Source organism: Rhinolophus sinicus, chromosome 16, assembly GCF_057876585.1.
Source record: "Rhinolophus sinicus isolate RSI-liver-muscle chromosome 16, RSI-T2T, whole genome shotgun sequence".
In the NCBI taxonomy this organism is placed as follows: domain Eukaryota; kingdom Metazoa; phylum Chordata; class Mammalia; order Chiroptera; family Rhinolophidae; genus Rhinolophus; species Rhinolophus sinicus.
Genome location: NC_142516.1, coordinates 76,767,563 through 76,783,288, shown reverse-complemented (window position 1 = coordinate 76,783,288; position 15,726 = coordinate 76,767,563). Strand labels below are relative to the sequence as shown.

General features: G+C 36.7%; 1 protein-coding gene across 10 annotated transcripts in view; it reads right to left on the bottom strand.

Moving 5' to 3' along the window:
* FANCC (FA complementation group C) overlaps window positions 1-15,726 on the bottom strand; it is a 262,167-nt gene that overhangs the window by 108,169 nt on the left and 138,272 nt on the right. For 8 of the 10 annotated variants that reach the window (XM_088793528.1, XM_074330248.2, XM_074330249.2 and 5 more), the window contains one exon: window positions 13,602-13,646. The exons of the other annotated variants lie outside the window; for them this stretch is intronic. In XM_088793528.1, the coding sequence (XP_088649654.1) occupies window positions 13,602-13,646 (45 nt within the window). The remainder of the gene's footprint in view (window positions 1-13,601; window positions 13,647-15,726) is intronic. 10 annotated transcript variants of the gene reach the window in all.

Sequence of the window (15,726 nt, the reverse complement as noted above, 5' to 3'; positions counted from 1 at the left end):
TATATCTATTTTTAAGTGATAGGTAATAGCAGGTTTAAAAGGTTTTCAAGTTTAAAAAGATTTCCAGAAACCAAGTTTCCCAATATACTCCAAGCCTCAGATGAGCAATATTGTATGACATTCTATAAAAAGATACACACCTACATCTTGCTCACTTAAAGAAGCATGTGCAGCTGTACAGTAATACAGAAGGCAGATGGTGCTTGACTACTACAACCTTGGAAGAAAACTGAAAAAAAAATCAATTAGGTATTTGGCAGAACTCAACAACCAGCATAATATACTCATTAGCATGCTGATCACCTACAATTCCAAAAATATAAAATTGTTGTGTTAAGCTCAGAGGAGGCGGAGAACTTCCCCCCCATCCATGTGACGAGACTAAATGGAAGACTTCAGGGGTGCTGCTGGCTGCAAGAGAACTGGGGACACTCCCCAGCCGAGGCGGTGGTGTCCCAGCAGAGAGTTTGGGGTGTTATGGGAGAGGTCAATCTAGAGGAAGCCAGCTCTCCCAGCTCGGGGCAGAAGGTAGACAATTCCCTAAGCAGAGCAGTGAGTCTATGAACCCCGCCTGAGGTTGCCAACGGATACTCTGTTTCTGGAGCTACTTAAAAGATAAGCAATCTTTGATATAGTCCCATTCATTTATTTTAGCTTTTACTTCCCTTGCCTTTCAGGTCAAATTCGTAAAATCCTCTTTGAACTCAAGGTCCCTAAGTTTAGTACCTATGTTTTCTTCTATGCCATTTATTGTTTCAGGTCTTATACATTTAGGTCTTTGATCCATCTTGAGTTCATTTTGGTACATGGTGACAGATAGCAGTCTAGTTTCATTCTTTTGCAAGCGGCTTTCCAATTTTTCCAGCAACATTTATTGAAGAGGCTGTCTTTTCTCCATCATATGTTTTTGGCTCCTTTGTCAAAAATTATCTGTCCATATTTATGTAGGTTTATTTCTGGGTTTTCAGTTCTATTTCACTGGTCTGTGTATCTGTTTTTCTGCCAATACCATGCTGTTCTAATTATTGGTGCCCTGTAGCACAAGCTGAAGTCAGGGAGTGTGATACCTCCATCATTATTCTTTTCTTTAGGATTGCTTTGGCTATCCAAGGTCTTTTGTGATTCCATACAAATCTGATGATTTTTTGTTCTATTTCTTTTAAAAATGCATTGGGATTTTGATGGGGATTGCATTAAATCTGTATATTGCTTTGGCCATTTTAACTATGTTGATTCTTCCAATCCATGAACATGGAATGTTTTTCCTTTTCTTTGTGTCTTCTGCAATTTCTTTCAAAAATGTCTTAAGTTTTCAGTGTATAGGTCCTTCACATCCTTTGTTAAGTTTATTCCTAGGTATTTTATTCTTTTTGTTGCAACTGCAAAAGGAATTGTGTTTGTTTTCATTTCTTTTTCTGAAATTTCATTGTTAGTATATAGGAATAAGTGGATTTTTGTATGTTGATTTTGTAATTGGCAACTTTACCATATTCATTTATTGTTTCTAACAGCTTTTTGGTGGCGTCTTTAGGGTTTTCTATATAAAGAATCATGTTATCTGCAAAAGTGACAACTTAACTTCTTCATTCCCAAATTGGATGCCTTTTATTTCTTTCTCTTGCCTGATTGCTCTGGCGAGGACTTCCAACACTATATTGAAAAGCAGAGGTTATATGGGACAGCCTTGTCATATCCTGAATGTAGAGTGAAGGGCTTCAGTTTTTCACCGTTAATTAAGATATTAGCTGAGGGTTTGTCAAATATGGCCTTTATTATGTTAAGGTATTTTCCTTCTAAACCCATTTTATTAAGTGTTTTCATCATAAACGCTCTGTACAGCAAAAGAAACTGTCAACAAAACAAAGAGACAACCAACTGAATGGGAGAAGATATTTACAAACAATGCTTCCGATAAGGGGCTAATAACCAAAATATATAAGGAACTCACACAACTCAACAACAAAAAGACAAACAATCCAATTAAAAAATGGGCAGAGGACCTGAACAGAAACTTCTCCCAAGAAGACATACAAATGGCCAACAGATACATGAAAAAATGTTCAACTTCACTAGCTATTAAGGAAATGCAAATAAAAACCACAATGAGATATCACCTCACCCCAGTCATAATGGCTATCATCAACAAAATAAATAACAATACGTGTTGGAGAGACTGTGGAGAAAAAGGAACCCTCATACACTGGTGGGAATGCAGATTGGTGTAGCCACTATGGAAGGCAGTGGTTCCTCAAAAAATTAAAACCAGAATTACCATATGACCCAGCAATCCCTCTCCTGGGGATATACCCAAAAAATCTGAAAAAATCTGAAAACATTTATCTGTAAAGATATATGTACTCCAATGTTCACTGCAACTTTTACAGTGGCCAAGACATGGAAACAACCAGTGTCCTTTGATAGATGATTAAATAAAGAAGATGTGGTATATATATATATATACACAATGGAATACTATTCTGCCATAAGGTGAAATACTGCCATTTGCGACAACATGGATGGACCTTGATATTATTATGTTAAGCAAAATAAGTCAGACAGAAAAAATCGAGAACCATATGACTTCCCTCATATATGAGATTTAAAACTGAAAGCAACAAAGGAACAAGACAAAGAAATAAAGAAACAAAAACTCAGACATAGAAAACAATTTAGTGGTTACCAGAGGGTAAGGGGGGAGGGAGGATAGTAGAAGAGGCTGAGAGAGGGATCAAATATATGGTGATGGAAAGAGAACTGACTCTGTATGGTGAGCACACAATGTGATATATTGATGATGTATTATGGAATTGTATACTTGAAACCTATGTAATTTTACTAACCATTGTCACCCCAACAAATTTATTTAAAAAAAAGATAAGCAATCAGTTACTTGTTCTAAAGATTTAAGATAGTAATTTTAAATAGAGGCAAAGGAACCACATCAGATTTTACCTGACTGTTTCCAATGCAGAAGTTTACTCACTCCATAAATAGTGCAGTTAGCCTCTTCCAAATCAAAAGTAACCACATTCTAAAGGTACCAATATTATAAAGTCACAAAGCAAGATAAACTAAAAATAGAAGGTTTATAGTAAGAACAAAGGCATAAAGAATGGTTATTTTGCCTGCCAGATTAATTTATTTTTCTATTTTATTCCTAAACTAAAAATTCAATTAAAAAATGTTAGGTAACTAATGCAAATGTGGTTAGAAACATCCAAAATACACATATAAGAACAATATATTCTATGCTTATTACAACTGCCATGGATTCTATAATTGCCATGGAATCATATATGCAAGATGGCAATCTATATTGTTTGTTAAAAGCCAAGTATTAAAATGCAGATGGGTGCAGATTATGTCAAACTACACAGAAATATCGGTTAAATAAGTAAAAGGGATCATAACTACGTAACCTATGGCTCCTTCTTAAATTTACAAGAGGACTCTGGCAGCTTTGCTTGACAGACAACTCATTTATAAAAAGACACATCAAGATATCCTGAAAATATACAGGAGATAGTAAAATCTCATGACTGTGGGCTAATTTCATATATTTTATAGGCTCCCTCGGATGAGACTCTCAGAGAAGCCAATAGAAGACTGATTTGAGAACTACAGCAATAGTCCCAATATCTGTAATAACAGTCCTTAAATTTTCTAGTCTTAGAACCACAAAGAGATTTTGTGTATGTGGGTTTTTTCTATCAATATTTACTATATTAGTAACTAAACCTCATAAATTTTAAAAATATTATCTATTAATTCATTTGAGATAATAATAAGCCCTTTACATGTTAACAGAAATATTAAAAAGATTGTATTTTCCAAAACAAAAAAATTTTGAAGAGTGGCATGGTTTTTTTTTGTTTTTTGTTTTTGCAAATCTTTTTAATGGCTGGCTTGATAGAAGACAGCTGTGTTCTCATACCTGCTGCTGCATTCACTCTGTTGTGATATGTTGCTTTGGTTCAATTCAATTTAGGAAGAAAACCCAGCATCACAAAGATACAAAATTGGAAAAGGAAGGACATAGACCTCGTGAAAAGGTCTTACAGACCCAAGGGTCTGTGGACCAAAGTTTGAGAACTGCTACTCACAACACAAAACACAATGATGCGTATGTATGCTTAGAGTGCAGTGAGGGGAATACAGGACTGGAAATATCACCAGGAGCATAGAAACGCCGTGTTGATATATGCTAATGTACTCTTCACAGACCAAAGGCCAGGAAAGAAAATTAATTTCAAGAATAGTAGTCTAGGGGTGGCCGGATGTCTCAGTTGGTTAAGAATGCGAACTCTGAACAACAGGGTTGTGGGTTTAATTCCTGCATGGGATGGTAAGCTGCAACCCCTGCAACTAGATTGGAAATGGCGACTGGACTTGGAGCTGAGCTGCGCCTTCCACAACTAGGTGGAAGGACAATGACTTGACTTGGAGCTGATGGGCCCTGGAGAAACACACTGTTCCCCAATAAAAAGAAAGGAAGGAAGGAAGGAAGGAAGGAAGGAAGGAAGGAAGGAAGGAAGGAAGGAAGGAAGGAAGGAAGGAAGGAACATCTAAGGGTGATAGAGATTAAAAAAAAAAAAAAAAGAATAGTAGTCTAAATCCATGTAATATATTCATGCTTTAATTTCATTCAAGAAACCACAAAAAATTATCTACAGAACATACAGTCTTCCAGTCTTCACATTACTTATGTCTCTCATACTGCTAGGTATCTTTTTACGAAAGAAGTTCAAGGGGCTACATCTATAAAGACCCATGACTCCCTGTCATGACGACGTTATCAGCTTAATTAGATATTGGTAAGTGGGGGAATGTTCTGAAAGCATGTCTGTGAATAAAACCTGCTGAACCTCATGCAGCCCACTCTGTGGGAACCACAAAATGAGCCTGAAATGAGGCATTCAGGACTCTGAGGAGTGTTTTCTGTGCAGGAGGGTTTACCCTGGTGTCTTAAGGCAAATTCTGAGACTCATCAGGAAGCTCAGGAAAGGGGCCTAAACGCTCAGTCGTAAGTATATGTTACCCAGTAATATTAAAACTTAAAATGTCAACATCCCTGCTTTTGATATGGTTACTAAACTCCAAATGGTAATTTCTAAAGCCAAAACCAACCTGCCTCACCCCTAGTTCATTTAAAATTAAATGTAATCCTTCAATTTATAGATGAAAGACAATCCCAAAAGAAAGTTAAATTCAGCATCCTTAACTTGTCCCAGTTGCACCCAGACTCTTAAGTTCCAATCCCCTCTGCCAGAGGGTCCCACATCAAACACCCCAGGGCTCCCCATAAACAGACTGTAATGTACCATAGAACAAAGGGTGCCCAAAATAGCTTCAAAATACCAAAGGGGATTAGCCAGCAATTTTTTTCTTAAATTAAGCCGTTGTGATCTAAAGCTTGGCAAGCAGCATCAGAACAGAGAATTAGATTAGCTTTATCATAAATGAAAATGACTAAAGTATTTTTTAAACGCTTTCATGAACAACAGTAAAATTCTTCAAAAATCTATATATAGCACTGGATTTTTTACAGGTATGATTCTAAAAGGAAGTTATTCCTTCTAAAATGTATAATCACTCTACGTTCTCTTTAAGCTGGCTTTGACAATGTCATAAATTATAATTGTAGGCAGTTCATTTTTTATCAGCTTATGGGAAAAAAGTACAAGGATACTATGACTTGATTATGATATACAAGTTTGCAAACTACTTTCTTCTTTTACATATCTTTATATTAATTATATATAATATAAAATATGAACTAAAATGTCATGTTTTATTTTAAAAAATGATGACTAGGAACACTCTGACTATAATTTTATATATGAAGACTAGGAACAGCCTGTCTGTAATTTTAAGTAATAAGACAGTATACCTCCAAGGAAATCAAAAGGGGTGAGAAAGGGGTAATATTACACATTTGTAATATTACCTGTTCTTTTACTAACAAATCTGTATTTTTCTAAGTCTTTCTTTTAAAAATCACTCTTTCAGGGAGAAAATGTTAAAGCTTGAGATAATATACCACCATTTGTCTACATTTATCATTTAAAATAACTCCCCCCTAGAGAAATTGACCAAGAGCTTTAATAAACTGTATAATTCTCATGAATGGACAAAAACCAATAACTTCACATTTCCATCACTTGCTTCTTTCATCCAAACTCATAAACATTAAAGACTAGGACAACAAAAACTGATAAAAAAGAAAAACAGAATACTAAAGAACAAAATAGGCTAGCAAGGATAGTATTTTCGAATGAGAGAAGAGAAAACTTCACAAATGATTCAAATTTTCATTCAATCAAATAAACATCAAAGGAACCAATTAGGGGCAGAAGTTAAATGTTTTACAAAACAAAATGAGGAAATATATTGATTAAATTTATTTTATCAAGGCTTACTAAGAGAAGTGGCTAACTTCTAATGATCACAATATCCTACTAGTCATTTTTGCCTTTTGTGGTGAAACGGACTTTTGAAATGTTAAACATATTACATTTTATTGCAAAAAAAAAAAAAAAAAAAAAAGCTGGAAAAAGAAAGCAAAAGCATGTGCAGTAAGATTTCATCTGATAAAAGCAAAGAGTCTAAACAACTAAATGCAGAGGAGGAGGCTGGAAAAGGAGGAGAGAAGGGGGGAAAGCAACCTAAAAGAAATGCTACACTTTCTTAAAATGAAAATCCTGAAAAGCCTGTGGAATGCTGTTTACTTGTGCTCTGATTCACAGTCCCTCTCGCAAGGACTGAACTGCCTGAAATGTCTGCGGACCGTGACCACCCACACTATGGGAAGCACCGTGATTAAAGAGAGTGCTGTACTCCAGTATCTGCCAGCGCGGTCTGCGCCATGTTGTAATTATTACATTTGCAGTCTTTTTATAATCTGTTGCATGTGTTGTGGCAAGTCCCCTACATTGTCTAACAAGAAAACCACTGAACATGAATAGCGAGTTATTTTTAATGTGCACAAATGGCTAGAAAACTGGATACTTTTTATATTACACTTTCAACTTTCACAAAAATGATTTAACTTACCATACATCTAATGCTACAATGAAAACAGATATGCCACTCCAAATTCCCTTTCAGTTCTCTTAAAGGAGATATATAGACCAAGTTAAACCCCTTAATAAAGTAGCTGAGATGTAGGTTAAACGTATTCCAAGGAAAATTCACCCTTACATCTGTCCGGTGATTAAATACACAGGAGGACACCAAGGAATACAGCAGTTGTAAAATTCCACAGGTCTCTTTACCCCTAAACTTTATTTTTTTAATCCAATTTGCTTTCCATCCTAATTTTGTTCACAACAGAATGTGGCTTTAGAGACATACTTTTCCGGAAGCCCTGTCCCAGGTGGTATGTGAGTGTCTTCAGGACACCCGAGCAGGCACTCAGAGAGGATGTGAACTAAATGAACAGGGGACGCAGCCAAATCCCAGCTCAGCAACTTCCAGGCCGCCCACCCCAACCCCCCAGCCCCGACCCACCCCGAGCGGAGAAGCTGCTACCACGGCATAGCAGGTCTTCTCTGTAGGAGCCAAGATAATATAAAGGACTTTTTCTTTTTGAAGTCTTTTTTTAAAAGGACAAGTCAGCTCAACCAGAAATTGGCAGGCAGGCTGGGCCCAAAGACAAGTAAGGAAGACCTGCAAACCACCACCTACGGCTGTCTATCTGTATCAGAGGCCCTGCCTTGGGAGGGGTACGTAAGTGAGTTCACACAGACAGCTGGCCATGGCTTCGATCACCAAAAAGGGAAGAAACCAAAAAGAATAAAAGAAAACAAACAACCATAAGAATTTTTTAAAAGATTCTTTCTAGAAGCATAAAATCAAAACAACCCAAAAATCGTGACCCATCTCTGTAAGGCTCCTGCCAAGAAGAGTCTTTCATCTGGAGGGCAGATGACAGTCTCATTTCCCTCTTTCCAGTGATCAAAGTCCTTGAAGATTATTTGCACAGGTTAAGCAAGGAATGAGGATCCTTCTTTCCCAAACATACCTCAAAAAGCCATAAAATCCCCAAAACCACAAGACCAAGACTGAAAAAACCAACTTTGAACAGTGCTGGCCTCCAGGAGACTTAACGTTTCCCATCTCCCTTGGGCGTGTGCTCCGACGAACTTCAGGCAGCTCCACTACTCAGTGATGGGGCAGGGAGAAGGGACAATCCCGAGAGAGAGAGAGAGTGTGTGTGTGTGTGTGTGTGTGTGTGTGTGTGTGTGTGTGTGTGTCCCTTCATTCCCTCCTCATCACAGTGTTACAACCTTCCCACAACCCACCCCTACCTATCTCATTATATACTTTCCCTATGACAAAATGTCCCTGTGATAAGACGACACAAAGCTGTGTGAGCCATGAATTCATCTTACAGCCATAAAGCAGTTTCTGTTCAGAGGCTTAATTTAACAAATTTTATTTTCAAAGGAAAGAGAAATTGAAAGAATAAATACATATACCAGGGATGCCAAAAAAAGTATACACATAACTTGTACATCTTTTGTTACTCGTATACATTATTACAATTTCAATACAGTGTTTTTCTTTCTTAAAATGTCTATACATTTTTTGGGCACCCTCTCTATTTTAGGTGATAAAGTTATACATTTGAGTTAAAGGCCTCCAGTTGTTTGAGAGTTCCTTTTTTTTCATTTTTCAATCTTACTCATACAGGTTAGACTATATTTATAAATATGACAAATGTGGCTCTGACTACAATATTTTGGTGTGGGTCTTAATCTCCATCTTCTAATAAACTTTTCAGGGAGAGGGTAAGGGACAGGAAAATATTAAATTCTTTTTTTAAATTAAAGTTTATTGGGGTGACAATTATTAGTAAAGTTACATAGGGTTCAGGTGTACAATTCTGTAATACATAATCTATAAATCACTGTGGGGGCAGAGCCCCAGAAAGTAGTTTCCAGGCTCTCGGCCTCACATGGCAAGGTGCTGGCTCAGGTAGTAAATGGCCATCAACTGTGACTGGATGGCCATCAGCTGTGGCTAGTTGGCCGTCAGCTATAACCAGTGAGCCATTGGCCACTAATATAACTGCCGTGGCTATGCTAGCAAAAAAAATGGGGGGCTAGCAAGAAGATGGTGGCTGAGCTAGCAAGAGCGGATTGCAGAGAGGTGGATGCCGCCAGCGAGAATATAGTGGTATGACTCCCCTACCTATGGCTCCGTGGGTGTTCCTTTTTGGCCTCACCATGTCGTGTTCTTATGTGGGGAGTGGGAGCAGAGACCCCGCAGGCCGCCCTGCACGACAAATGGTGCACGAGCAGGGTCTTCCACACGACATTGTGGGTTCACCACCCAGAGTCAGTTCTCCTTCCATCACCATATATTTGATCCCCTTTAACCTCATCTACCACCTTCTGGTAACCACTAAACTATTGTCTGTGTCTATGAGTTTCTGTTTCTTCATTTGTTTGTCTTGTTCTTTTGTTGTTTTCAGTTTTATATACCACATATCAGTGAAATCATATGGTTCTCTGCTTTTTCTGTCTGACTTATTTCGCTTAGCATTATAATCTCAAGATCCATTCATGTTGTCGCAAATGGCACTATTTCATCTTTTCTTATGGCAGAACAGTATTCCATTGTGTGTATATACTACTTCTGCTAATCCATAAACCCTTAAAGAGATGAGTCACCCACATATATGCTTTATTATATCACTGCCATCTTATATGAAGGCCATTTTCTTTTCTTTCTTTTTTTTAAATAAATCTAATACAATTTCAAGTTTAAGGAGTTTTCAATAGAGCCACAGGTGCTGGGCCCATAAAGTTACTATCTCCAGTAGTTAGCTTAAGAAATGAAATGGGGATTAGAACCTGTATAATACATACTTTAAGTATTTCACTTATATACATTACACAAAATGTGCTAAAATTCACACACACACACACCCCTCCTGGATTTTAAAGTACCTGATTTATGGATACACAGATAAAAGATTAAAATGGATTATGAGACTTTAAATGTCCTCCTATATCATATTCTGGCTTCACTATAAATTGTAACAAAAATAATACCTGCAACATTTGCAAATTGTTTGTATTTTTTAAAGTCCTCCTAAACATGGAGGTGGATGATATCATTATTACGATTACTGTTTTATAAACAAGAAAGTTGCCCATGTGACTGAAATGTGAGCATCAAGTGTTAGTTGTGCATGTGTGTGCACACGTCCTAGTCCCTGGAGCCTGTAAATACGTTATTTTACACAGTAAAAGGGAATTAAGGTTGCAGATGGAATTAAAGTGCTAATCAGCTGATTTTTAGGTAAGGATATCATCCTAGATTATCCACATGGGCTCAGTGCAATCGTAAGGGTCCTTAAAAATAGAAATGGGAGGCAAAAGAGGGAGAGCAGAGAGATGCCAGTCTAAGAAGGACTTGTTGACTCTGAAGATGGAGGAAGGGGCCAAAGAATGAGGGTGGCCTCTAGAAGCCAGAAGGGGCAAGGAAACAGATTCTCCCTCAGAGCCTCTAAATGGAACGCAGCTGTGCCAACACCTGATTTTGGCCCAGTGAAATCCAATTGGACTTTTGAATTCCAGAATGGCAGGATAAAAGTGTTGTATTGTTTAAGCCACTACATTTGTGATAATTTGTTCAAAAGGAGCAATAGGAAACTCGAACACAGCTTATCAGTAGCTGGGCCAATATTCAAATCCAAAGTTTCAGACTCCATATCATTTGCCATGTCCCTTGGCATATGGGTATTTCTTTTTTAAAAAACAGTTCTACTATCTTACTAGCGCTGTAAAATGCCCTATTCTCTTTCCAGGATGCTGCTTTAGAAATGCTGTAAACATAAATAACTAAATGGTTTACAATTATATGCAATGACACTGAATAAGAATTCAGGAGGCTCCCTTAGGAATGTACTGAGATTTGGACTTTTTTTGTTTTTTTTAATTATGTCCAGTTCTGAGCTATCTTGGTAGAGGTTGTTAGTTACCTAAGTTTCAGATAGGTAAGGCATGTTATCATTAAGGTCTTTTCTCCATATTAATTTACATGCAGTGACCTTTGGAGGGAAAAAAGATCACAATTTATATGCCAAACAAAATGAAATGTCGTAGCTTTTGAGAGCAGTCTCCATTTCAGTAAACAGTACCTCCATTTAAACTCCTGGGGGGGGGGGGTCATCCTTGATGGTCCCTCTTACTTACCCTGCCACCCCCTTTGTATGAGATATAACACCAACACCTGTTGATTACTTTTATAAACATCTGAAATACATCTGCTTGGTAACCATTCTAGTTCAAGTCCCCTTAGTCCCTGCCTGGCCTGCGGCAACAGCTCACTTCTACTCTGGTTTGTTCCTGCGGGTGGCCTGCTGGGTTACAACCTGAAATTTCTGTTTCTAGACATCTACCGAAAGAACCTCTAGCACATGTAACCAGGAGACATGGAAGGAAACATTCACAGCCATCACACTGTGTGTAACAGCAAAAACCTAGAAATAAGAAAAATATTTCACAGTAGCAAAAATGAATGCACTATAGCTACATGTACCAACATAGATAAATGTCAAAAACAAATTGAGCAAAACGAACAAGTAGCAGAAGAATATATGTCATTATATTTATATGAAATTCAAAAAAACATGAAAAATTATATATATTGCTTATGACTAAATCAATATGTAGCCTTTTTTTAAAAAAAAAAAAAAAAGAAAGACAACAACCAATAAATAGAAAATTCAAGATAAGAGAGATATTGCTAATGCTGGGATAGTATATATGAGTGTTTGTGATGATCCTTTAAATCGCATAATGATGTACACAGTTAAAAAACAAGGGATGTTTCAATTAAAATGGTTTTAAAAAATTGAGATTTAGAGGAATAAACCTAAATCTAATCAGAAACTTAGTTCCCTGATATGACAACCACAACAATAACATTGGACACCTAATACCAAGCACTGCTCTAAAAACCACACACACACACACACACACACACACTCACATACATCCATCTCATATACAATCATTTAATCCTCCCAACAATCCCAGGAGATGGTAAAATTATTTTCCCTTTGCAGATGGGAAATTGGAATTCTGAGAAGTTATGTGACTTGCCCAAGGCAATCCCCACCTATTAGTGGCAGACCCAGAAACTGAATTCAGACAGTTGTGCTGGGGAGTAGCTATGTGTAACCATTCCAATACTCAGTCTCAAACTGATATAATTCTTGTTAGATCTGATCTAGATACAGTAATATTTTAAACTTGACAATCTTAACCAATAGTAATTATTACAGAACACAGACTCTTAAAAAACATTTCATGCACATTCTTTAAACTCTTACAATTTATATGCTAATAGGATAGGGTATAATAGAACTTTGTAACCTGAAAATGTTATACAGAAATCAAGTAGCATATTAATATATATGCTCATCTATAAAACTGACTTGGAAGTTTTTTGAAGCCTTATTAATTCAAATGTTTCTAAAGCACCCAGTTGTCTTCAGGACTTCTAATCCTAGCAAACTATTACATTTACCCTCTTGCTACAAAAAAACTAGAAAACTAGACAAAACGTTTTCAGACACCTAACAACAGGCAGCACAAGACTGTGATCCCTGAAAGCACAAAAACCAAAGAGGTGAGTCCTATTATCAGCCTGGCTTTCTGCCTGGATGCACTTTCTGAACCACGGAGCAGGGAGAACCACTGCAAGCAGAGCACAGAAATCCCACTCAGTTAAGCAGAGTGGAGACTAGAATTTGGAAAGACAAACGCAACTAGAATTTGAGGGCAAAGAAGGGAGCTAGACAGAGAAAAAGCTCCAGAAATCAGCAGGGGGGTTGTGAGTCTTTGGTTGAATGATAACCTGTGTGTGTATAGGGTAAAACTCCACAGGGCAGACAAAGAACAATCCAGGGAGCAATAAGGTAAACAATTCCCAAAGATTACACAAGACTGGGAGACTTTGGTATTTTGTGTTCCAGCAATCAGTAGAGACTCAAAAAGGGTCACATCTTAGCGGGAGGGCAAAGGAAGTCCTGGAGAAAGACCTACCCCAAGAAACTTTAAAACAAGCCTGGAAAGGTGGAAAAGGTGGACTTAATCTTCAAGGAACATAGTGTTTGCTGAGATAAAACTAAACTCAAAGAAAAGACAACATAATGAAAATATTCAACAATGTCCAGTTCACACTATCTGACATCAAATAAAAAGTTACGAGCTACATCTAGAAATAGCAAAGTATGATCCATTACCAAAAAGAAAAATCAGAAAGGGGCTGAAAATGACAGAAATAATGAAATTAGCAAATAAAGACCTTCAGCAGCTATTTATATATATTTCAAGTATTTAAAGAAAACCATGAATATAATAAGGAGAGAACTAGACAGTAAAAAAAAAAAAAAGAACCAGATTGAATTTCTATAGATAAGGAATACAATATCTGAACTGTAAAATACACTGAATATAAGTAAAGCAGATTAAGTATTACAAAAGAAAGGCCACTGAACTAAGAGACACAGAAACTGAAACTATCTAAAATGAAGCAGGTAAAGAGAGAAAACGGGAAAATAGGACAAAGACCTTACTGACCTTTGGGAAAGTATCAAGTAGGTTAATATAAATGTAACAGGAGTCCTAGAAAAGAAGAACAGAAAAAGTATTTATAGAAACAATGGCTGAATTTTTTCCAAATTTGATGAAAACTATAAATGCAAATACAGGAAACTCAAAAAATCCCAACTAGGACGAACACAAAGAAAACCACACTATGATACATCACAATTTCTGGTAATCTGTGATAAAGAAAAAAAAAAATCTTAAAAGCAACTAGGGTGGGAAAGACACAGATAAACAAAGAAAAGGATGTCAGCAGCCTTCTCAGAAACCACGCAAGACAGAAACCAATGGAATTGTATCTTTAAAATACTAAGGAACAAACAACCTGTCAAAATAGAGTTCTACATCCACTGAAAATGGCATTCAACAATGAAGATGAAATGATGCCTTTCAGAAAATCAAAAGCTGAGAGAACACTCAACAGCAGACGTGTACGCCAAGCAACATTAAAATAGTTCAAGAGGAAGGAAAACGACATCAATTGAGAATGTGCATCTATACAAAGAAATGAAGAGTGTTGACAATGGCAAATATGTGATAAATATAAAAGATTTTTTCCTCTTCAATTTTGTTTAAAAAAATGACTAAGTAAAATTAATAATATAATTGTGGGGTTATAAAATTTTTAGAAAATGCACCACAACAATACAAAAAAGCTGGGAGAAGAAAATGCATGTAAACTGCTGTAAGGTGCTAATATGACACAAATACAAGGTCTGACTTAAGTTTATGGGGAGAACTTGTTGCAACAATGTTGCTAACCTTTTTTGACATCAGAGGTATTATTCATTATGAATTTGTACCAACTGGACACACAGTTAACCAAGTTTACTATTTGGAATTGCTGAAAAGGATGCATGAAAAAGTTAGACGACCTGAACTTTTCGTCAACAATTCATGGCTCTTACATCACGACAATGCACCAGGTCACATGGACTGTCTGTGAGGGAGTTTTTAGCCAATAATCACATAACTGTATGGGAACACCCTCCCTACTCACCTGATCTGGTCCCCAATGATTCTTTCTTTACCCAAAGATAAAGGAAATATTGAAAGGAAGACATTTTGATGACATTCAGAACATCAAGTGTAGTACAACGACAGCTCTGATGGCCATTCCAGAAAGAGTTCCAAAATTGCTTTAAATGGTGGACTAGGCACTGGCGTAGGTGCATAGCTTCCCAAGGGGAGTACTTCGAAGATGACCATAGTGATACTCAGCAATGAGGTATGTAGCACTTTTTCTAGGATCAGTTCACAACCTTAATTGTCAGACCTCATATATTCTATACTATACCTTCAAGTAATATCTAGTCCTATGCGATACACAATGTGAATATTATAAATACAAATTGAGCTGTGCTGCTCAATACAATAGCCATATGTGGCAAATGAGAACTTAAAACATGACATGTCTGAGTTAAGATGTGCTGTAAATACAAGTTAAACACTGAATTTCAAATATTTAGTATACAGAAAAATAATAAAATATCTAACTTTTTTTTTACACTGACTACAGATTGAAATAAATATTTTGGTTTTATTTTTGTTGTGCTAAACGAAAATATTTTTATATTTACTGTCACTTCTTTCTTTTTAATTTTTTAATGTGGCTACTGGAAAACTAAATTTACATACGAGGCACACAATTATAACTCATACATTTCTCTTGGATAGTGCTGTGCTAGAACAACCATTACAAGGTAAAATAAAAAGGTATAGCTATTAAGCTAATAATGGAGATGAAGTGAAATAGTAAATAATTTTTTAAGAAGTTAGGAATATAGAGGAAAAAACAAAGAACAAATGAAAAACTAACGACAAGAAACAAAATGCTAGCTAGATATGGCAGTCTTAAAATATGGTCCTAAAAACCTTTGATACTCTTCACATTCACAGGTGGAATTTCTGCCTTCTTCTTAAATCTGTGTGGGGGCTTGTGACTGCTCCTACTAAAAGAGTGCAGTGAAAATGACACTGATTTCCAAGGGTCAGTTACAAAAAGTAGGTAGCTTCTGCCTGGTTCTCTTGAAGACATTCTCTTGAAACCCAGCCACCATGCTGTGAGAAACTGAGAAGCCCCATGCAGAGGACATGT